Source organism: Caretta caretta, chromosome 6 (genome assembly GCF_965140235.1).
Source record: "Caretta caretta isolate rCarCar2 chromosome 6, rCarCar1.hap1, whole genome shotgun sequence".
Taxonomy (NCBI): Eukaryota; Metazoa; Chordata; order Testudines; family Cheloniidae; genus Caretta; species Caretta caretta.
The window spans coordinates 11210352-11232255 of NC_134211.1; the positions used below are offsets into that span (position 1 = coordinate 11210352).

A 21904-nucleotide genomic window follows, 5' to 3' on the forward strand; every position below is an offset into this window, starting at 1 on the left:
GCTGCCTCCTTCCCTTCACAGAGTGCCCCACTCCTCTCTGGGTTCCTCACTGAGAGGCCAGGGAGCCAGCCTGGCAAGGCAACTATGAGCCCCAGGTGGCAATAGCTGGTCTGGGCCAGAGTGCATGGGCATCTGGCCCGTGAATGACCTCCCCACCCAGAACACAACCCAGCAGCCCCCTCAGCCCAGATACACACAGTCCCGGCAGCTCAGAGAGAGGATCTTTATTGGGAAAGGGCCTTTACAAAGCACAGTAGGACACGGGAGGTGTGGGGGGCAGTGTCCAGTATCCAGAACTCAGCCTGCAGACATGGTATGCTCTGCTTCTTGCGGGGGCTGGTGGGGCAGGGACAGGGAAAAGCAGCTCGAGCAGCAGGAATCACAGCTCCTCTACTGCAGGACAGGGCTTTACAGCACCAGTGCCCAGGCTGGCCTGGCCTCATGGGCTTCCCCGCTCACACAGGTGCCAGGCCTCAGTAGGCTGCTGAGTATGGGGCTGGGCCCTCCCCTCCTGGAAGGGGGCACTGGCAGAAAGCTCTCCATGCCCCTCCCTTGCTTTGCCAGGAAAAGGCAGCTGTGGGGGCTGGCATCGTCCCCTTATGTGGGCACCATGTGTGCTGGGAAAAGCAACTGCTGCCCTTTTCAGATGGGAACAGCAGTGGTGCCCATGCACAAAGGGCAACAATCAGTGCCAGCCACTCCACGTTTGGCAGAGGGCAGATCCCAAGCCCGAGTATCAGGCATGGTAACACAGTACTACTCCACAGTGCACCAGCCTCTCTACGCACTACCCAGGGCTGGGCTGGGCTGGGCCCGGCCCATTACAGACAGCACCATGCACAGTCCAGAGCTGACACGAGCCGGTGCCTGCCCTGGGAGACCGGGCCTGATTCCCGACCAGCTCCAACAGCACCAAGGCCCCTGGAGACCCCAACCAGTGCAGGGGGTGCTCTGGGGGCAGCCCGGAGGGACGGATGCTAAACAGCCCCATAGCAAACCTGCTTTGTGAAGTGGACTGGGAGTCCCAGCGGAACAGGGCTCCAATGCCCTCTGGAGTAGTCACCGGGTCACCTTGATGTGCGGGGTCCTCTCTCTGCCTCCAGGCCCCTCCCACCAGGCCTGGAAGAGGGTGGGAGATGCTGCCAGGCCCAGCTGGCACAGTTCGGTGGGGACAATCCAGCACCACAGCCAATGGGCAAGATGGGGGGAAAGCTGCAGTGAGTTGGTGATGGTGGCGGGCTCCCTAGCCCACGTTCTCCCCATCCTCCTCCCCCAGTGCTTGCTCGTAAGCACACTTCTGCTGGTGCCGCTGCCCACCGGGCCCTGCCTGCTCTTGCTGGGAGCTGTCACTGTCCTGCTCAGACTCCCCCTCCGAACCCGTCTCGTCTGAGTTCTCGGCCTCCAGGTAGCGGTAGCCCCGCACCTTGTGCCGCGGCTTGGGGATCTTGGGCACGCGGTAGAGCACGTGCCGCCCCAGCTTGTGCTCCATCCACAGGTAGGAGAGCACCGAGGCCACCAGGGTCAGCAGCATGATGGACAGCTTGGCCTGGGGGAAGGGAGAGCGCAGGCTGAGCAGGGGTAGGGCTGGACTCTCCCCCACCCCTGCCCCCCACCAGCTGGGCCCAGGAGAGGGGACAGGCTAGGGTCACCCCTCCCGCCCAACCATCTGGGCCAGGCTGCCTACCTCACCCAGAGGGGGAAATGATGGGAGAGGCAGTTCCAGGAAGGGGCTTGTCCTGACTGAGGCCAGGGCCAGGCCCATGACTAAACAGTTTGATCTAGATCTGGAGGATGGTGTGGATTGCACTCTCAGCAAATTTGCGGATGATACTAAACTGGGAGGAGTGGTAGATACGCTGGAGGGGAGGGATAGGATACAGAAGGACCTAGACAAATTGGAGGATTGGGCCAAAAGAAATCTGATGAGGTTCAATAAGGATAAGTGCAGGGTCCTGCACTTAGGACGGAAGAACCCAATGCACAGCTACAGACTAGGGACCGAATGTCTAGGCAGCAGTTCTGCGGAAAAGGACCTAGGGGTGACAGTGGACGAGAAGCTGGATATGAGTCAGCAGTGTGCCCTTGTTGCCAAGAAGGCCAATGGCATTTTGGGATGTATAAGTAGGGGCATAGCGAGCAGATCGAGGGACGTGATCGTTCCCCTCTATTCGACATTGGTGAGGCCTCATCTGGAGTACTGTGTCCAGTTTTGGGCCCCACACTTCAAGAAGGATGTGGATAAATTGGAGAGAGTCCAGCGAAGGGCAACAAAAATGATTAGGGGTCTGGAACATATGAGTTATGAGGAGAGGCTGAGGGAGCTGGGATTGTTTAGCCTGCAGAAGAGAAGAATGAGGGGGGATTTGATAGCTGTTTTCAACTACCTGAAAGGGGGTTCCAAAGAGGATGGCTCTAGACTGTTCTCAATGGTATCAGATGACAGAACGAGGAGTAATGGTCTCAAGTTACAGTGGGGGAGGTTTAGATTGGATATTAGGAAAAACTTTTTCACTAAGAGGGTAGTGAAACACTGGAATGCGTTACCTAGGGAGGTGGTAGAATCTCCTTCCTTAGAGGTTTTTAAGGTCAGGCTTGACAAAGCCCTGGCTGGGATGATTTAACTGGGAATTGGTCCTGCTTTGAGCAGGGGGTTGGACTAGATGACCTTCTGGGGTCTCTTCCAACCCTTATATTCTATGATTCTATGATTCTATGAACCAAAGGAAAGTCTCTCACGGCCCCGCTGGGGAGCAGGGCAATTGCCCCTATGGCTGGTGAAAATGGCTCCTGTCCCACATCACTCCTGCGCCCTTTGGGGATCGTGGCCTCAGGCCTGCACCTCCCATGACCCAGCCCCCTGTGCCCTGCCCCACTGGAGAGCAGGCTGGGAGCAGCTCCCGCTTACCTTCATGGGCAGCCCCGACCACAGGTACACCACAAAGATGGCCAGCGCCTGCCACCAGTGGTAGATGGTGAAGACGAAGTCCTGGCGCTCCTTGTCTTGGTACAGCATCCCCAGGAGCGCTGCGGGGGGACGGACAGACAGACAGACAGACATACAGACAGCAGCTCCTCCCCCACACTGGACAAGGTCACAGCTCCCGGGTCCACTGGGGCCAGGGGAGGGGTGGGGGGACCTTCCAACTGCACAGACAGGCCCAAAGCCCCATTCCAGAGCCACTGGGCTGCCTCCCCCATGGGGTGGAGGTATCACTGGGAGCGACGGGCAGGGTCCGGCTGATATTGGGCCCGGGGCTACACTCCACCCCACCACCCCTGACCCCACTACTCACTGCTGAGGCTGGTCTTGTTCAGGGCGCTGCCCAGCCCCCAAAGCGCTGCCACCAAGTAGAGCAGGGGGGCCTGGTCCAGGACACGCGGGTGGGGTGCCCAGCAGAACAGGCCGATGAGCAAGATGGCATGCGCGGCAGCTCCAGCCAGCAGTGGGGCCTGGCGGGGCAGGCGCAGCATGGACAGCGCCAGGCTGGAGCAAGCTGCGGCCGAGAAGCCATAGGCCATGATGATGTAGGCCAGCTTCTCCAGGCCAATGGCGCAGACGCCGTAATTCTGGGGGGGGCAGATGCTGGTTAGCATGGCATGGCTGGCCCCCAACCAGAGTGCAGCCCCCCTTCCCACTCCTGCTCCCCCAGCAGAGGGCAGTCCCCCTGCTCCCCCAGCCCCTGGCAGAGGGCACCCCCATCCAAATCCCCACCCCTTCTGCTACACGCAGCCCCACCCCCATAGTGCAGACCCCCACCCCTTTGCCTGTGCCCAGCCCCCCACCAGAGCACTGTACTCCACTCCTTCTGCTGTGGCCTCCCCCACCCCCACAGAAATGGGCGCAGCTGTACCAGGGAGAAGCCGGTGCAGACGAAGAGCACCTCGAAGCCGCTGTAGATGAAGAAGGGGAAGAGGTGGCGCAGGCGATAGTCCCGCATGTGCTTGAAGGGCAGCTGGAAGATGTTGCCCCAGCCGATGCTGCGCAGGTCGATTTCCTCCGTGGGGCGATAAGCCGAGCCGCACAGGATCAGCACCTGGGGGCGGGAGGTGAGTATGGGAGACCCTGAAACCCAGAGGGGTAGGGACCCCACTCCAAGGGGGAGCACTGCCACTGCTTGCATAGGGTGAGCTAGGGAGTGATGGGAAGAGCTGGCCAAGGCTGTGGGTCAGGTTGGGTGTGGAGGCTGTAGACCCCTCTCCAGCAACTGCCCCATTCCACAGCTCCCACCATGGGCTCCTTGACCCCATCACACCCACCTTGGGGAGCTCTGCGTGGTGAGCATGGAGAGGGGTGGCACAGCATGGAGAGGAAAGCCCTGCCCCCATTCCCTCCCACCAGTCCATACCATGAGCATGGAGAGAAAGGCCCCCCACTGCCCTACTGAGCAGGAGTTGGACTAGATGACCTCCTGAGGTCCCTTCCAACCCTGATATTCTATGCCCCGCCCCACCCCACCAGTCCCTACCATGAGCATGGAGAGGAAAGCCCCCTACACACTCCCCTGCTGGTCCATACCATGAGCATGGAGAGGAAGGCCCCCTACACACTCCCCTGCTGGTCCATACCATGAGCATGGAGAGGAAGGCCCCCTACACACTCCCCTGCTGGTCCATACCATGAGCATGGAGAGGAAGGCCCCCTACACACTCCCCTGCTGGTCCATACCATGAGCATGGAGAGGAAGGCTACGCCCATGAGCACACTCTCGACGATGATGAGGTTAATGCTGCGTGGCAGGCTCTGCAGCACCGTGGCGTTGAAGCCGGGGAGCATGCCTTTGCTCAGTGTGCCTGAGGAGCAAACACGGTGTCACAGCCCAACCGGCCTGCAGGGGGCGCCCAGAGCCCCACCTACAGGATGGCGTGGGACTCAGGGCGGGCGCTCCGGCAGCGAGGAGGGGGCAGGGGCAGCGGGCAGGGGACATGTCAGGGAGCAACAGGCGGGAGCACTGGGGTGAGGGGAGTGTAAGTGGCAAGGATAAGGATGGGGCAGGAGGAGCCAGTCTGCACTGGCTGGGTAACGCTGCCCCTCTGCCAGCAGGAAGCGCCCCCTCCGCAAATGCTCACCGCAGTTCTTCACATTGCAGAGCGTGTGGTTCAGGTCGTACAGGTACGAATTCAGGAAGAAAAGCATGGGCATCTGGGCGCAGACGAAGCTCAGCTGGAACCCAGGAATGGGGAGGAGGTGAGGCCGGGCCTGTCCCGTGCGTGTGTGTGTGTGTGGGGGGGGGGTGTCTCCTACCCCAGCCCGGCCACACTAGCACACTCCACTCCACCCGCAGCTCTGTCCTGGGACACGAGGCCCAGCACTGCCCAGGCCAGCCCCTGGGCCAGCACAGCCAGCTGCATTTCCTGGACTTGGCACATGAGAACCAAGCTGCAGCCAGAGTGCCCCCTGCGCCCAGCCCACCTCCCTGTTCCCCCCAGTGTCCCCCCCACGCCCAGCCTCCCCCAGTTCTCCTCCCACGTCCGGCCTAGCTCCATGCCCCCCAATACAGCCCCAGTGCCTAGTCCACCTCCCTGCCCGCTCCCCAGTGCCTTGCTTTTACCCACCCCATTCCCAGTACCGATGCCTCAGTGCCCAGCCAACACCTAGACAATGGGCCACCTCCCTGCCTCCTCCCCCAGTACCCCCAGCCCCCAAGGCCCAGCCCTCCTCCCTGGCCAGCCAACACCTAGCCCCTGGCACATCTCCCTGCCCCCCCCCCGTACCCCCAGGCCCTGCCTCACGTGGAAGCAGCCGTAGAAGAGGCTCTGGAAGGCGATGATGTAGGCGTTGTAGGCACCACGTGGGGCACGCTGCTGCTCCTGCACATGCTCCTCCTTGTAGTTCATGTATTCGTAGTACTTCTGCGCCATCCTGCAGGGGGCAACTATGAGCACGAAATGGGGGAAGGAGGGTGTGGAGCAGCAGCCCCATGAGCCACACAGTGCCCACCAGGGGTCACAACCCCTCCTTCGCCAACCCCTGAGCACCCATCCCCCTGCAGAAACGCCAGCGCGCCCCCCCCCCCCCCCCAGCAGGCAGGGCCTTGCTCCATGGCAGCTCACCGGGTGACATAGTTGCCCATGGAGGCCCAGAGGGGCACAATGGCCACGCCGATGGCCACGGCCGAGGGCACCAGCGTGTAGTAGCGCTCCCAGTAGTTGGTGGAGACGAAGAGGGCGTAGATCCCCACGGCCAGAAACATGGTCCACTTGGTGCCGAAGAACCTGGGCAGTCACATGGGGAGCTGGGTCAGCAGTAGGACCTCCATGTCCCCGTCCCTCCCCTCCCCCCCCATGAGGAGACATGGGGCTCTGTCTGCCTCGGGGATAGGACGTGGGTCTGTTCACCACAGGGGGCGCTACCTCAGTGGGCAGGGGCACCAGCTCTGATCAGCCCCAGGGCAGGGACTGGCTCAAGGGGGCAGGGAATGGGACATGGAGCCTTTCCCCTCTAAGGGGCACCAGAGCGGGGGCTGGCTCGGGAGGGAGGGATCTCTCAGGTTCCGGAGGGTGTGGTGGGCTGGTGGGCAGGGCAGGTACCTGATGAGGATGGGCGTGTAGAGCAGAGCCACAATGGGGGTGACATTGATGCCCATCAGCATCTTGCTGTCGATGTCCTGCAGCCCCATGTTGCTGTATTTCACTTCCCGGTACGTCTCGTCATAGTGCAGGATCAGCTGCATCTGCAGCAGGCCTGGCGGGGCCGGATGCACCAGGGTGAATCCTGCCCTGCACCCCATGAGCCCAGCCCAGCACATGGGGGAACTGAACCCAGAGGGACAGGGCCTCTTCCCCAGCCCCTGCAGGATGGGGCAGCTGGGAAAGGATGGGGGAAGTTACCAGGGCCGAGGGGCTGCCATGCAAGGGCCCTGGATGCTTGGAATCAGGCTGAGATCTGACCCACCTCCATTCCTCCCCACACTCTCCTGGGATTGGAGGGGCAGCGACACAGGACCCAGGGAGTGAGTGGAGAGGCAGGGAGGGACAGCTCAGTGGTTTGAGCATTGGCCTGCTAAACCCAGGGTTGTGAGCTCAATCCCTGAGGGGGCCATTCAGGGATCTGGGGCAGAAATTGGGGATTGGTCCTGCTTTGAGCAGGGGGTTGGACTAGATGACCTGCTGAGGTCCCCACAGCAGCTATCTGCAAGGGAAGGGGGGTGGGACACAGAGGAAAAGTTGTGGGGGCACCAGGAAAAACCCTGCACACAGTTAGCGGGAGGGGGCCCCCAGAACAGTGGTCTGTAACATAGATAGATGCCGTATTCCAACATCACGCCCAGGTAGGGGGCAGTGGGTGGGGCCAGGCAGAGGCAGGGCAGTGGGTCGGCCATACTTAGGGAGACACCCAGGCTGAGGGTGGGGGCGGCCAGGAGGCAGGGACAGTGGGGGAGCATACCCCGGTAGATCCTGTAAGTCAGCACCCCATCCAGGCTGCGGGCCAATGGGTGGGGCCAGGAGACAGAGGTGAGGCAGTGGGTGGGCCATACCCAGCTAGATGCCTGGGGGGGCAGTGGGTGGGCCATACCCAGCTAGACGCCTGGGGGACAGTGGGCAGGGCGGGGCAGTGGGCGGGCCATACCCAGGTAGACGCCTGGGGGGCAGTGGGCGGGCCATACCCAGGTAGACGCCATAGGTCAGCATCCCGCCCAGGCTGGCTGCAAGCACATTTTTGACGACGGCGAGGCGCTTGCGGCGGAAGTACTTGCGCTCCTCCTCCTCCTCGTTATAGTCGGGGTTGGCACCCACAAAGTCATCCAGCTGAGGAGAACCAGGGAGCCATGAGGGAGGCGGGGCCAGAATCGGAACCCCTTTTCCCAGGGGCCAGCCCCTCACTTTGCTATCCACACTGCTCCATGGAGGGGCCCTGCCGGGCACTTCTGGAACTGCCAGCATAGCGGCTGCCCTCCTTGCCCACCAATCCCCATCCCCACTCCCACCAGACAGCGACACCCCTTGGGCTGGGAGCCATGTGACTGCTGGAAGCACTGTGGGGCCCGGCTGGCCCTCGCCCAGCCAGCCCTGACCTTCCTCAGCCCACAGCCGCCAGGACACAGCGCACAGCCAGACAGGCTCAGCAGGGAATAGGGGTCTCACCCCCACATCCAGGCCAGGCACGTCACCAGCTCCCGCCACCAGTCTGTCAGCTGCCACCCCATTGCCCACGGCCTCCTGGTAGTGATTGGGGTCCTTCTCCATCACTGGGTTCACAATGCCACCTGCAGGGACACAGACACAGGAGAGAGAGACAGGAATGGGGAAAAGTGCCACGACCTGGCCACAGCACCGCCAGCGCCCCTCACTCCCGACAGGCCCCTGCTATCCCAGCCCTGGGCTCCCCCCACAGCTCCGCCCCTCACTCCCGACAGCCCCCTGCTATCCCGCCCTGGGCTCCCCCCACAGCACCGCCAACGCCCCTCACTCCCGACAGCCCCCTAGTATCCCAGCCCTGGGCTCCCCCCACAGCACCGCCAACGCCCCTCACTCCCGACAGCCCCCTGCTATCCCGCCCTGGGCTCCCCCTACAGCACCGCCAGCGCCCCTCACTCCCGACAGCCCCCTGCTATCCCAGCCCTGGGCTCCCCCCACAGCACCGCCAACGCCCCTCACTCCCGACAGCCCCCTAGTATCCCAGCCCTGGGCTCCCCCCACAGCACCGCCAACGCCCCTCACTCCCGACAGCCCCCTGCTATCCCAGCCCTGGGCTCCCCCCACAGCACCGCCAGCGCCCCTCACTCCCGACAGCCCCCTGCTATCCCGCCCTAGGCTCCCCGCACTGCACCGCCAGCGCCCCTCACTCCCGACAGCCCCCTGCTATCCCGCCCTGGGCTCCCCCCACAGCACCGCCAGCACCCCTCACTCCCGACAGCCCCCTGCTATCCCAGCCCTGGGCTCCCCCCACAGCACCGCCAGGGCCCCTCACTCCCGACAGCCCCCTGCTATCCCAGCCCTGGGCTCCCCCCACAGCACCGCCAACGCCCCTCACTCCCGACAGCCCCCTGCTATCCCAGCCCTGGATCTCCCACAGCACCGCGAGGGCCCCTCACTCCCGACCCGCAGCCCCCTGGTTTGGGGACGGGGGGGGAGGGGGGGTTTCAGGAAGTTCCGTCTGACACAGAAAGACTCAAGAATGAGCAGATTCCTCCCCAACAAGAGGCACCGGGGCGGGGGAGGAGCACGTGGGGCAGGTGCAGGGGTTCTTGGGCTGGGAAGGGGGGAGGAGAATGGGGCGGGCAGGAGGGAGGGAAGGGGGGACATGAGGAAAGCAGGGCAGGGGTGCAGGCGGGACGGGGATCAAGCGCAGGAGCCGCCCCGGCCCCGGTACCTGACTCCATAGCGCTGGCGAATTCTGCAAGCTCCGGTCCGGGCTGGGCTGGGACCCGCGGCGGGGGAGGGAGCGGGCAGCACTTCCCCTTTCGGCCAGGGGGAAGGGTGGGGAGCATCTCTTAAAGTGGCAGGACCCGCCCGGCCAGCCTCGGCGCTCTTGCCTCCATCAAGGCTGCCCCTTGGGATGGAGATAGAGGGGTACGATCCCTTGCCCCTCCCACGTTCCCCTGTCCCCCAGGATCTGATTTTTGAGGGACGCCCAGTTACAGCCTCTACCCTGGAATATTGTGATGACACAAGGGCACTTGCTACTGTGCGGGGACTCAGCTCCAGCGCTGCCCCTCCATCACCTTAATTCTGCCTGCACCTCCTTAACTTTGCCCCCTGCAGGGGCAGCAGTGGAGACTTGCCCAGAAAATACCCCATGGTCCCCGAGGTGAGCACCCAGCAGGGCAGAGTTAAAGGGACATTATTGCCCCAGCAGGAAGTGGCACCCTCACTAGGTGCTGCCGGTTCCAAAGGGTGTTGGGGTCAATTTGGGGTCAGTGCTAGGAGCAAATTGGCTCTGATTCCCTGGCAGCAAGATGGGGCTGACCCTCCCCCTGCACACACACATACTTGCTGGAGGGCCCGTATAAAGGGAGGGGACCAGTCCCAGTCACTAGCTGCAACAGGGGGCAAAGATGGGCTTAGCTCTTGGCCTGGTGGTGCACCGGGATGGGAGAGGATCACAGGAACTGCCCCCACACCTCCCCAGGGTCACATGGCAGGGAGAGTCCTGGCCTTTGCCAGGCAGGAGGCCCTGATCTCCTTGGCGGTCTCTAGGCGCTGGGGAAATCTCAGAGGGAAAGAGCTAGAGCAGCCTGCATTTGGGGATGGGGTGGGGATGGGGATGGGGCAGCATGGCCTCCTGCTCCCCTTTCTTGTAAGCACGGACGCAGCAAGTGCCAATCTTATTGCCAGCTCTTGATATTTGGAGCTTTTCTTCAAGGCCCAGCTCCTGGAGTTCCCAAAGGATCTCAACACAGCGCCCCCTAGTGCTGACCTGAGGCATTGAGCCAGCACTGACTGCCAGGGGAGAGTGCCCCGTATATACTTGCATCCCTATTGGCTGCAGTGCTGATGTTCAGCCTGGCCCTGATCTCCAGCCAGCACCCATCAGAGGGATCCTTACTATATCCTGAAGAAGATGACCAGGCCAGACAGCACAAGAGCAAGTCCACAGGAGAGCAAGCCAAGCGGGGTCTCTGCAGTGAGCTCTGCCAGCTCAGCAGGCCCTGGAGCAATGGACTCAGAAATCCACAGCTGACAGAGTGCCCCAGGCCCTACACAGCTCCCCCAAACCCAGTCGCCTGGTGAGTGGTGGTGGGAGTCCCATCACCGGGGAAGGTGCCTGTCAGGACAGGCGTCTGATACAGGTTCCTTCTCTGCTTGGTACGTTCACCATCTGCCCTAGTGCGGCCATCTCTGCCCATCGGGCCCATGGTGGGTTACTAGTCCCAGCGCTGCCTCACTTATGTGCTGAATCTCCCCTTTTACTGGCTGCTCAATGTCTTTCCCCCCAATCTCCCACCCCCTCTGCCCATCCAGATACCCTAGCTCCTGCCTCTTCTGGATTTGCCCTCCCCTAGCCCGGCCCCAGGAGCAGCCTCTTCAAAGCTAAAACTAGGGGCAGGGCCTTAACGCCTCCCCAGAAAAAGCCCAGCTGCTCCAACCAGCCATGGGCTGCCCTTGTTGGCCACTTGAAGGGTCTGTGCTGCTTCACAGCATGCTAGGATGGGAGCAGCTCTAGAGGATTGTGGGAAATTCCTGCCATGCTGCCTCAAGCAGCAGCAGGTGTATTCAGCGGTGCCTGGATGCACTGTGCCACGGAGGGGTTTGCCCCAGGGGTGTCACATGCAGTGAACGTGAGCCCCTGCTCAGGAAGTGAGCTTGCAGTGCAAAGGCCAGCCACTCGCAGCAGGCGGGAGCAGCTCATCCAGCTGACACCACACAGCTTCGAGCAGGTTTCACTTGCCCCAACTTCCCTTTCTGCAGCGAGTCGCATGCTCACCAAATTCCCTTTCCGGGGCTGCATCTGGTGGAACAGCCACCAGCTTTCATTCTCAGTTCCCCATCGAGGGTAGGCTAGTCTGTCTGGTGCAGGGAAAGAGGCAAGGGCCGTGGACTGAAGGGATGTTGAACAGATTCACAGATGTTCAGGCCCGGAGGGACAATTAGATCAGCTAGGCAGACCTCCTGCATCACACAGGCCAGAGAACCCACCCAGTGGTCCATGCCTCCAGCCCACAATGCCCGGCTGAGCCTGCTTGTTATACCAGCAACCCTGTTCCCATCCGTCCTTGGCACTGAATGGAGGTGGGAGTCTGGGCAGTTGGGCTTGTGATCACAAACCATCATGGTGCAATTGTGCAAGGGGAAGGTGGCGCAGGCGGCTGGCCTGCGGCCATCTCCTAGCACCCGAGTGCAGTCCTTGGCCACCTCTGCCACATCCTGGTCCTGTGGAATTTCCTAAAAGAAAAACTCAGGCGAGAAATTCCACCAGGTGCAGCTGCACAAACCCCCCCACAGCTCCATAGCTGGACGTGAGCCCAGAGCCTGCAGCAACTCCCCTGCCCCCCTACTACATGGCCCCGCAGCCAGCTGGGGGTGAGCCCAGCTCCTTCATCCCTGCAGCACTGAACCCTGGCACCTGCAGTCAAGGAGGAGCTGCACTAATTGACTGCAGTAGTTGGTTGTTATCCTCTCTGACCCAGCCACTAGCAGGGAGCCATGTAACATACTGGAAGATTCATATATTCCAAGGCCAGAAAGGACCACTGTGATCATCTAGTCTGACTTCCTACAACACAGGCCAGAGACCTGCCCCAAAATAATTCCTAGAGCAGAGCTTTGAGAAAAACATCCAATCTTGATTTAAACATTGTCAGTGATGGAAAATTCACGGCAACCCTTGGTAAATTGGTCCAATGGTTAATTACTCTCACTGGTAAACATTTACCCCTTATTTCCAGTCTGAATTTGTCTAGTTTCAGCTTCCAGCCATGGGATCATGTTAGGCCTTTCTCTGCTAGACTGATAAGACCATTATTACATATTTGTTCCCCACGTAGGTACTTAGAGACTGATCAAGTCAACCCTTAACCTGCTCTTTGTTAAGCTAAATAAATTGAGCTCCTGGAGTCTATCACTCCAAGGCAGGTTTTCCAATCCCTTAATCATTCTCTGACCGTTCTCCAATGTATCAACACCCTTCTGGAAGTAAAAAGAAAAGGAGGACTTGTGGCACCTTAGGGACTAACCAATTTATTTGAGCATAAGCTTTCGTGAGCTACAGCTCACTTCATCGGATGCATTCCTATACAGACTAACATGGCTGCTACTCTGAAACCTTCTGGAAGTGTGTGCTCCAGATCTGGGCTCCAGATTCCAGCAGTGGGTGCGCGAGGGCCAACTACAGAGGGTGGGTTACACCTGCATTTCTGCCTCCACAGCTGAGCACATACTCCACACTGCCCCACTGTGGCCGGGGGAACCATGGGGCGCACACCCCTCCACTCTGGCTGACTGTTGCTCCGCAATGCTCTGTGCTCTCCGAGCTACCAGCGCGGGGCTCCCATTGACACTCACATACCAGCTCACAGAGGGGGATTTACTAGGGCAACCAGAAGCTGAGTGGTGCCAACTACCCGGGACCCCAGGCACCCAGCAGCTCTGCAGTCCCATTGGGGCAGCTCAGTTCAAGGGGGCAGGGCCATCCCAGTGCAATGCCTTCCCCGCCCCCGCTCTGCAGGCCACTGCCCAGAATCTTCCTGCCTGCTGCCAGCCAGCTCCCTGCTCCTAGCAGCCCCAGTTGACAGGCAGCTGCCCGCAACCCTCTCCCCAGCCTGCTTCCCTTCCCCAACCTCCAGACATTGCATTCTGGGGGCATGGAGCCCTCCACAATCTGGCTAACATGGCAGCCTCCAGGGCTGGATCCTTCCCCACCAGTGCAGGCGTGTATGTGGGGCAAGATGGCCCCCAAGAGTGGCCAGCCTTCAGCTCCTGGTCTCCTGAATCCCAGCCCAGTGCACTTTCCTCGAGGCCAAAGGGGAAAGCCAGAGGGGGAGCACCCGTTTGCTGCGGTTCAGTTATGTGTGGCTGCTTCTGGGTGACAAGGGCAGCTCAGCATGGCGGGGGGAATGCACCCTGCATGGTGCCAGAGGTGAAGAGGCAGCACGCTCAGTGTGCCCCTGGCAAGTGGGCATGATGGGGGGTGCTCTCAGTGTGCCCCTGGCAAGTGGGCATGATGGGGGGGTGCTCTCAGTGTGCCACTGGCAAGTGGGCATGACGGGGGGGTGCTCTCAGTGTGCCACTGGCAAGTGGGCATGGCCAGGGGTTCTTGGTGTGGCGGTGAGAAGTGGGGATGGTTGGGGGCACTCTTGGTGTCAGGTGGGCATGGCTGGGGAGAACTCTCAGTGTGACACTGGCCAGTGGGCATGGCTGGGGAGCACTTTTGGTGTGACACCATGGGCGGGCATGGCTGGGGCGTGCACTTGGGGTGACACTAGCAGGTGGGTGTGGCGGGGGAGCACTAGAGGACAAGAATGGGGTCTGTTTAGATAACTTCAGTGTCAAGGGGCATTCAAAGTTGAAGCAGGAAATTCAGTGTTATTTTACATGGACCTCTGGAACTTCCTGCTACTACATGGCACCGAGAACAGGAACTTAGCCAGGGTGGGGGCAACTGTCCCACAACTACAGGCATCCTGGTGCTGTCCTGAAGCAGCTGGCTGGAGCTGGGACACCGGGCTAGACGGGCCCCGGGCTGACTCTGTGGGATAACCCCGGTGAGATTTGAGGGCCGCTTCCCACCCCCTGCCCTGGCACGGCCAATCAGCTCCTTGGATTTCGGGCAGCCATCCAAGCAGTAGCGAGGCTGGCAGGTGAAGCTGGTGGCTGGGTCCTGTGCCAGCTCAGCAAGGCCTTCCCTGTGGGCTCAGCGGTGAGGAGACAAGGGGCAGGGGGCGCTGAGGCAAGGGGACCTGCACTCCAGCGCGGAGACTGGCATGGCGCGGGAGCTACTGGCAGAGTCGCCACTCCCCCGGGCAGGAGGGGAGGGGTGGGAGCTCGCTGCCAGGGATGGTGCCGAGGAGGAGGTGGGCGGATGCCACGATGGGGGGACCCGGCCAGAAAGACAGGGAGAGCCTTCACAGGGGGGGCCTCAGCTGGGCCGGGTAGATTGGCTGGGGCAGTGCTAAGGTTGCAGTGCAGCCGGGTTGGGCATCGTGCCCAGGGAATGAGCGGCAGGGGGACACGTTGCCCAGAGGCCCCTTGGTAACTCGATCGCCCGCCTTTGTTCCTGCTTTCGGGGATGCACCTGCGTCCTGCCAAGCAGCAGTACAGGTGGGCACTGGCTGGGCCCTTGCTCTGGAGGGGAGCTGCCTGGGGCCTTGCCCTGGCTTCCAAAGCCCAGGCCTGGGATGGCACTGTTGGTGTGGGCAGCCTGTGGGCAGAATGGCCAGCCAGCTGAGCAGAGGGGCGGGGGCATAGGGACTTGTGGCAGGGCCCTGCTACCCAGCCTGACAAGCCCTGGCTGGGGGGCTGGCTGGACAGCCCCAGAAAGACAGTGAGAGAAACTCTGGCTATCTGGCTTCCCCCATGTAAGGGGGTGTGTGCAGCCAGCACCTTCCATCCTCTTAGAGAGCTACAAGGGGCAAGGTGCCCCTGGTATTGGGAGAACTTGTGCGCATGAGGGTGCAAGTGTGCCTGAGGGTGTGTGGGTGCAGGTGTCCCTAGGGATGTGTGCGTGTGGGTGCAGGTGTGCCTGAGGGTGTGTGCGTGTGGGTGCAGGTGTGGGGGGGTGTGCATTTGTAGACACAAGTGTGCACATGTCTGTGTGAACTCATCTGCCAGGTGCCTGGGGGAGCAACAAGCTCCAGGCTCAGTACATAAAAGAAATCAGAGCTCCCCCCTGCTGCCCTGCTCCTATTTCTGACATCGGGACATTAACGTGCCCCCTGCTGCCCCTTGGCCGTTTGTCCTCCCCCCTCGCAGGTGTTGAGCACCACAGGAAACATGGACCCCCAAGGATCCCTCTATTGCGGGAGATGGAAAAACCCAGAGCCCCTCTCTGTATATTTCCAAACAAGAAAACCAGCAACGCCCAGCTCCGTGCTTCCGGAGCCTGCTCCCCACCCGTCCCCTCCCCCTGGATTCAGGGAGCCTCTGTCTTAGCCCTACTGCAGATGTGCTGCACCAAGAGCTCTGCCTCTGCCCAGCCTGCTGGAGGGGCGTGAAGATCCCATGGGTCAGGGCGAACTCTGCTTTGTGCCATTGCTGCTGCAGCCAGGCTTCACGCTGAGGCCAGCTCAGCACCTCTACTGGGGCGTCCCCTGGCCAGGCTGCCGCAGCCACACCCCCTGGCGCAAAACGGGCCTGCTCCAGGACCTGCTCACCGCCTCCTGAGCATCAGTCTCTCTGCTGAGTTCGGAGCGTGTTTCTTGACCAAAGCTCGCTGCTTCTCCAGGCGGGGCAACCCTCCTGCAGGGCTTATCCTGTCAATCCCACTGCCCTTTCACTGACCCTCGAAGGTGCCTGGCTCGCCCTGTTCATTGCACAGGGGGCCGAGGCGGCTGAGTCAGCATTGTGAATCGCAGCTTGGCGTTCCTGGGATCTCCTAGTGCAGCGACACTTCATGGGTCCCCCTCGAAATCCAAGGATGGGCTTGAGCTCTCTGTCATTACCTGGGCCTGACCATGGGATCAGAGGGTCTGGACTCCCCCTTCTTGGGGTGCAAGGTGCCCCACCTACAGACGTGCCAGTTGTGAGAACAGCTGCATTCATTGCTAGCTTCACTACCCGACCTGACACTCACAGGAGCCTTGCTTCACTTTGTGCTCCTCTGAGCGCACAATCAGCTCATCAGATTACACCCGTGCTTGTGGTAAATTCACCCCCGCACACCTGCTTTCTCCACAGGCTGTTGGAATAAGGTGGTGCTCCAGCTGTGCATCCTCAAATTGAGTCACAGTCAGCTGTGGGCTCTGCCCTGCTCCCATGGGTTCTCAGGCCTTGCTGCAAAGGACAACCCCTCATTCTACACAGAGGGCAAAACCCCTCTACTCTCTGCAATACAACTTTCCTCTCGCACAAGCTAGGATTTCCTTACCCAACCAAAGTCACTAGCAACAGGCTTGGAGTGACCCCTCTCCCCGGGCCCAGTGCAATGCCACTGTCCTGGTCCCAAGTACAGGGCACAATCCTTGAGACAATTGACACAGAAACCAATTCTGAGCAAACTCCGCAACACACGGAATTGGGGCTAAGCCAGCTTAAAGTGTGATGCAAACAAAGCTGACCAGAGCAGATTTCCCCTTCTCCCCGATAGCAGAGAGCCCCGTCCCTAGAGAAGTGGTTCTCAAACTTTTTGTATTGGTAATGCTGACCCCTTTCACACAGCATGCCTCTGAGTGTGAACCCCCCTTTATAAATTAAACACATTTTTTATATTTCACACTATTTCAAACGTGAAATGTATAACCCTGTTGTTTAAAATTAATTGATGTTTTCTCACCGCTTTTAAATGAAGACTAAAACACATTTGTGTCAAAATTATTGTTATAAGCAGAAAAGTTATTTTTTAAAACTAGTTACTGTTTAATACACAGGGCGTCTGCAGAGGGGCGGCCTTCTGCCTCCCCCACCTCTGGGAGGGACAGAGGCTGCTGGATCCCAAGGCGCCCTGGCTGGAGGGGCCCTGTGTTGCAGATGCAGCATTGCGTGAGGAGGAAGCGCTGAGCCGGCCTTACAGCACCTGCACAATGCTGCCGATCCGTTTGGCTGGCGTCCTGTCCGGCCCTGCGCCTCCAGCCCTGGAGTCTAGGACCTGCCAGCCCTGTGCCTCCCATGCCTCTCCCCACAGCTCAGGCTGGGCCGGCAGCTGGCTCTACCCCCTGCCGAAGCAGTTGCCGGGGGGAGGGAGGGGGTTCCCCCCTCCATTCAGCGCTAGGTCAGCTCTGCCCTCCCCCCAGGGACCTGCTTTCCCTCTCGTTTCTGCACCCCCTCCCCACAAGCAGGGTCTGTCGGGCCCCCTGGCAGCAGGCAGGGGCCATTGGCGGGTCTCCCAAGGGCAGCCCCACAGGGGCCAATGGCCCGGGGCCATTTACAACCATTAAGAGCAAATGAAGGAAATTCCAAGGCAAAGAACTTGGGTCCAGCTCCTCAAAGGGACAGTGGAGTTTGATTTCAGCGGATGTTGGGAGCTGAAAGACCTTTGAGGAGCTGGGCACTTAGTCCTGGGGGGGCCAGGGGATTGGGGCCTTGGGGGGGAAGCAGAAACAGGACCCCATCCACACTGAAAAGGCAGAGGACTCAGGTTAAATTCAATCAACAACCAGTGGGAAAGGCTAGGAATGACCAGGCCAGGGTGCCTTAAGTGGACCCCCAGATTGGGCATGTAGTGTGCATCCTGGCCCACAGCAGGTTGCAGGAGATGTGCTGGGCAATTCACACAGCCACAGACCCTGCAGAGCCCCCCACCTTTGCGGGCAGGGCTGGTAGCCTTGCCTTAGTGATGGCAGGGGGAGGATTCATAGGCAGCACAGAGTCTCCCCATGCAGAACACTGAGGTGGAGCAAGGCAAGGCCAACTGGGCCTCACCCCTGTGCGGGGCCTGGAGCTCTCTTTCCCTGACATTAGCTCCTGGAGGTGACTTTGGCCTGGCTGTTTCCTGTCTTGGTGCCTCAGTTTCCCTTCTGCACCTGGGGCACTACTGCCACTACCCCTTGCTTACAGGAACGGTAATTAGCAGGGCAAGGAGCCAGCCGGCATGCGGATCCCTGCGGGAGGTGAGTTACTGCCGGGCATGCCAGTGGCAGGGGCAGATGTGCTGGCACAGGGGCCCAGCTGTGTCACCTCCCACACATGATTCTGTGGGATTATTAGGGTGTGGGGTTTTCAGAATCAGATCATGACTAATCCCAGCCAAGCTGATGGGTGGGAATCTGCCTGAGCTCCAGAGAGTCAACCTCTGGGGCAGGGTCCCATGGGGAGCAGTGTGGGGGAGGAGAGTTCCTGGGGGGGGCAGTGTGAGGGGAGGGGGATTCCCAGGGCAGTGTCCGGGTGTGTGTGTGTGAGGGGAGGGGGGTTCCCAGGGCAGGGTCTGGGGGGTCAGTGTGAGGGGAGGGGGGTTCACAGGGGGGCAGTGTGAGGGAAGGGGGGTTCCTGGGGCAGGGTCCGGGGGGTCAGTATAAGGGGAGGGGGGTTCCCGGGGCAGGGTCCCAGGGGGGCAGTGTGAATGGAAGGGGGTTCCCATGGGGTGGTGGTGTGAGGGGAGGGGGGCTCCCAGGGCAGGGTCCCAGGGGGGCAGTGTGAAGGGCAGGGGGTTCCCAGGGCAGGGTCCAGGGGGGCAGTTTGAGGGGAGGGGGGTTTGCAGGGTCCCAGGGCGGTGGTGTGAGCGTGGTTCCCAGGGCAAGGTCCAGGGGGTCAGTGTGAGGGGAGGGAGGTTTCCAGGGGGGCAGCGTGAGGGAAGGGGTGTACCCAGGGCAGGGTCCGGGGGGCATTGTGAGTGGAGGGGGGTCCTAGGATAGGGTCCTGGGGGTGCGCGGTGTGAGGGGAGTGGGGTTCGCAGGGTCCCAGGGGTGGTGGTGTGAGGGTGGTTCCCAGGGAGCACTGGTCCCCAGGTTCCTGCGTGGCTGTGGCTGGTGTCAGTGAGGCGGCGTGGTGCAGCTGTGCCCAGCTCTCTGGGGTGCTCACAGTGCCCCCTGGCAATCACCCCCATCTCCGAGGCACTGCCCTGCTGTACACTTTGCACCCCGCTTTGTGTTTCCACAGAGGTGGGGAGCCGTCCCGCCCTCTCTGCTGTGCCCCAATTGGCTGCCACCCACCCACGAGCATTGCTGGAGTGAAGCACTGAGCAAACAACACTGCCAAGAGGGCTGAGTCGGAGGAAATCCCTGCGAGAAGCCAGCAAGGTGCTGAGCTCCCACCTCAACAGCACCCAACCCCGGAGTGCATGGGCAGTGCCTCAGGTACAGGTCCCTCGCTGAGCCACTCCAATGGGGTGTCCAGCCTGGAACAGGGCCTTTCCCTTCTAGGGGGTGCCTGCTCCAATCCAGTCCTAGGGAGGGCAGGCTTGCTCAGGTGTGTGTGGTGGGGATGGGACATGGGGTCTTTCCCCTCTAGGAGGTGCCAGCTCCTATTTGGTCCCAGGGTTGAGGGCAGGCTGGCTCAGGGGGTCAGAGAATAGGCAGGGGGTCAGAGAATAGGCAGGGGGCCTTTCCCCCCTAGGGAGTGCTGGCTCTGATCCAGGCCCAGGGCAGGAATGAGTTGGAGTCAGTGCTGTCCAATATCTCCTGGTGGCCCCGTGTGGACAGCGTTGGGGTCTGTAGGCTGGGTCCAGCTCACTAGGTGGCTAATGCAGTAAGTGCAAATAGCACCTTGTGGGGAAGTGTCAGCATGGCTGGGCCCTGGGCAGCTTCCTGCCCCCTTGCCCCAGGAGGTTCCAGCCCTTCTGCTGTCTGGTGAGTGAGAGGAGCCTGGAGAGGCTTGTGGTAAGGCACTGGGCGCTGTGCCCAGCCCTGGGCTGGCGGCCTGAGGACCAGCTAAAGCCCTGTACCTGGGCTGGGCTGTGCCTCTTCACCACGGCAGCAGGCACACATGTGGGCCAGGGCTATTATCCCTGATGTACTGATGGGAAGCAGTGCCCTGAGAGATCCAGGGCTGGCAGGGATCCCAGAAGGGAGCCCAGTTCTCCTGAGTCTCACCCCGTGCCTGAACAACAGGGCCAGCCCCTTCCTGGCTCTGTGCCTCAGTTTTCTCCATGGAAGGGGACAAAATTGCACTGCTCCTCCCACCAGGGTGGCAGAAAGGCTGGATCCACCAGGGATGCAAGGGCCAGAGCCCAGTGCAGGGATGCCCAAGGCACGGGGGGCAGAAATGGGCTCTGAGTGGGCCCTGTACAGACCCCTGGGGGACACCACTATTTACCTCTGTCCATTCTGAAAACTGACCATTTATTCCTACCCTTCGTTTCCAATCTTTTAACCAGTTACCAATCCATGAGAGGACCTTCCCTCTTATCCCATGACTGCTTGTTTTGCTTAGGAGCCTTTGATGAGGGACCTTGTCAAAGGCTTTCTGAAAGTCCAAGTACACTATATCCACTGGATCCCCCTTGTCCACCTGCTTGTTGACCCCCTCAGAGAATTCTAGTAGATTGGTGAGGCATGATTTCCCTTTACTAAAACCATGTTGACTCTTCCCCAACACATCATGTTCATCCAGGAGTCTGATGATTCTTTTCTTCACTACAGTTTCAACCAATTTGCCTGGTACTGAAGTCAGGCTTACCTGCCTGTAATTGCCAGGATCACCTCTGAATCCCTTTTTAAAAATTGGCATCACATTGGCTATCCTCTGATCATCTGGTACAGCAGCTAATTTAAACGATAGGTTACATACTGCAATTAGGTTACATACTGCAGGGTGGGGGAAGCTTACCCCACTGCAAATCCCCTCAGACTCAGGACTGGGTCCCATGAGGACCAGCCCTGGGATAGGGGAGAGGAGCTGGCAGTCAGATGGCTGAGTCCCATGGGTCCCAGCTGCTCTCCTTGGGCCTGTTCTTCCTGCTGCCCGAGCTGTATGCAGAGATCTGAGCCAGTTGCCCAGGGGCTCCTAGACCCACACGTCTCCTCTCACTGCTCAGACCTGCCTGGGGTGGGTCGCACCCATTCCTTGGAGAAGCTGTTGGGCTCATCCCTTCCCTGGGCTGCCCCCAGGCAGAGAGGCTGCCTGGCGGCTCCGACAGGTTTGGCCAGTTACAAGTGCCTGGGAACGTGAGTGGGCGTGGGGCTGGGTGACAGACTCCTGCTCCCAGCCCTGGCATGTACCCAGGAAGGGGCTGGCGTTCACTGTGCATCCCAGACTAAGCTTTGGGGTCTCCGCTCCCCTCTGCTGGCCACACCGTGTCACAGGCTTAGGGCTCTGCTCCTGCGCCCTCCAGCCAGGGGCGTCGGCCCTGGCACTTGGGTAGTGGTGCCTCCCGCTTTCAGAGCCAGAGGCCATGGGTTCAAGCCTCTATTTACAATAGTTCCAATATGCTAATCCTGAGACCGAATCCCATCTCCCCGGGCTGCCACTGCCCTGTACCCCATAGGTACCCCTAAACACCCTACTGAACCTGGTGAGGGCCACAGGCCGAGCGGTGCTCTGTGCTCCTCCGTGCCCACCCCTGCCCTCCGCTGGGATAGGCTGCATCCCCCTTGGAGCTTGGCACTGCTGAGTGCTGTGCCAGTGACCTCCTTCCTCACTGGCTGCAGGACTCCCAAGGCCCCGTACACCGCGCACCTGAAGCCTAAATAACCCCATACTCCTCATCGATGTTGGAGCGACTGACAGAGTCACTGCAGAAGCCAGGCGTCTGAAGGCAGCTGTTCTCCTGCTGGATGGCAAACACAGGAGAGAAGTTGTGGGGTACAGGGGGTGCCGGGTGGGGTGTGGCCTATCTTGGCTGCAGCCTGGGGCACCCTTCTCCCTGGGGTGGGATAGGAAGTTACCCCTTGAACAGCAGTTGGGGAAATCAGGATAGGCCTGACTCCCTGCAAAGCTT

At 60.7% G+C, this 21904-nt stretch overlaps 1 protein-coding gene across 1 annotated transcript; it reads right to left on the bottom strand.

The window, feature by feature from the left end:
• Nucleotides 1-209: 209 nt before the first annotated feature.
• UNC93B1 (unc-93B1 regulator of TLR signaling) lies at nt 210-9392 on the bottom strand. Its single transcript, XM_048854967.1, has 12 exons — nt 9311-9392; nt 8083-8204; nt 7605-7746; nt 6529-6682; nt 6052-6213; nt 5731-5860; nt 5068-5161; nt 4667-4791; nt 3852-4034; nt 3294-3567; nt 2906-3024; nt 210-1546 (listed from the first exon to the last, which is right to left on the bottom strand). The coding sequence occupies exons 1-12, from the start codon at nt 9318-9320 to the stop codon at nt 1244-1246; spliced, it is 1818 nt and encodes a 605-aa protein (XP_048710924.1). The 5' UTR covers nt 9321-9392; the 3' UTR covers nt 210-1243.
• Nucleotides 9393-21904: the final 12512 nt, after the last annotated feature.

Coding starts and splice junctions, on each gene's coding strand:
- UNC93B1 (XM_048854967.1), bottom strand. Junction 7,747..8,082: donor TGCCTGGCCTGGATGTGGGG/GTGAGACCCCTA, acceptor GGTTCTCCTCAG/CTGGATGACTTTGTGGGTGC. Junction 1,547..2,905: donor GGTCGGGGCTGCCCATGAAG/GTAAGCGGGAGC, acceptor CCCTTCCCCCAG/GCCAAGCTGTCCATCATGCT.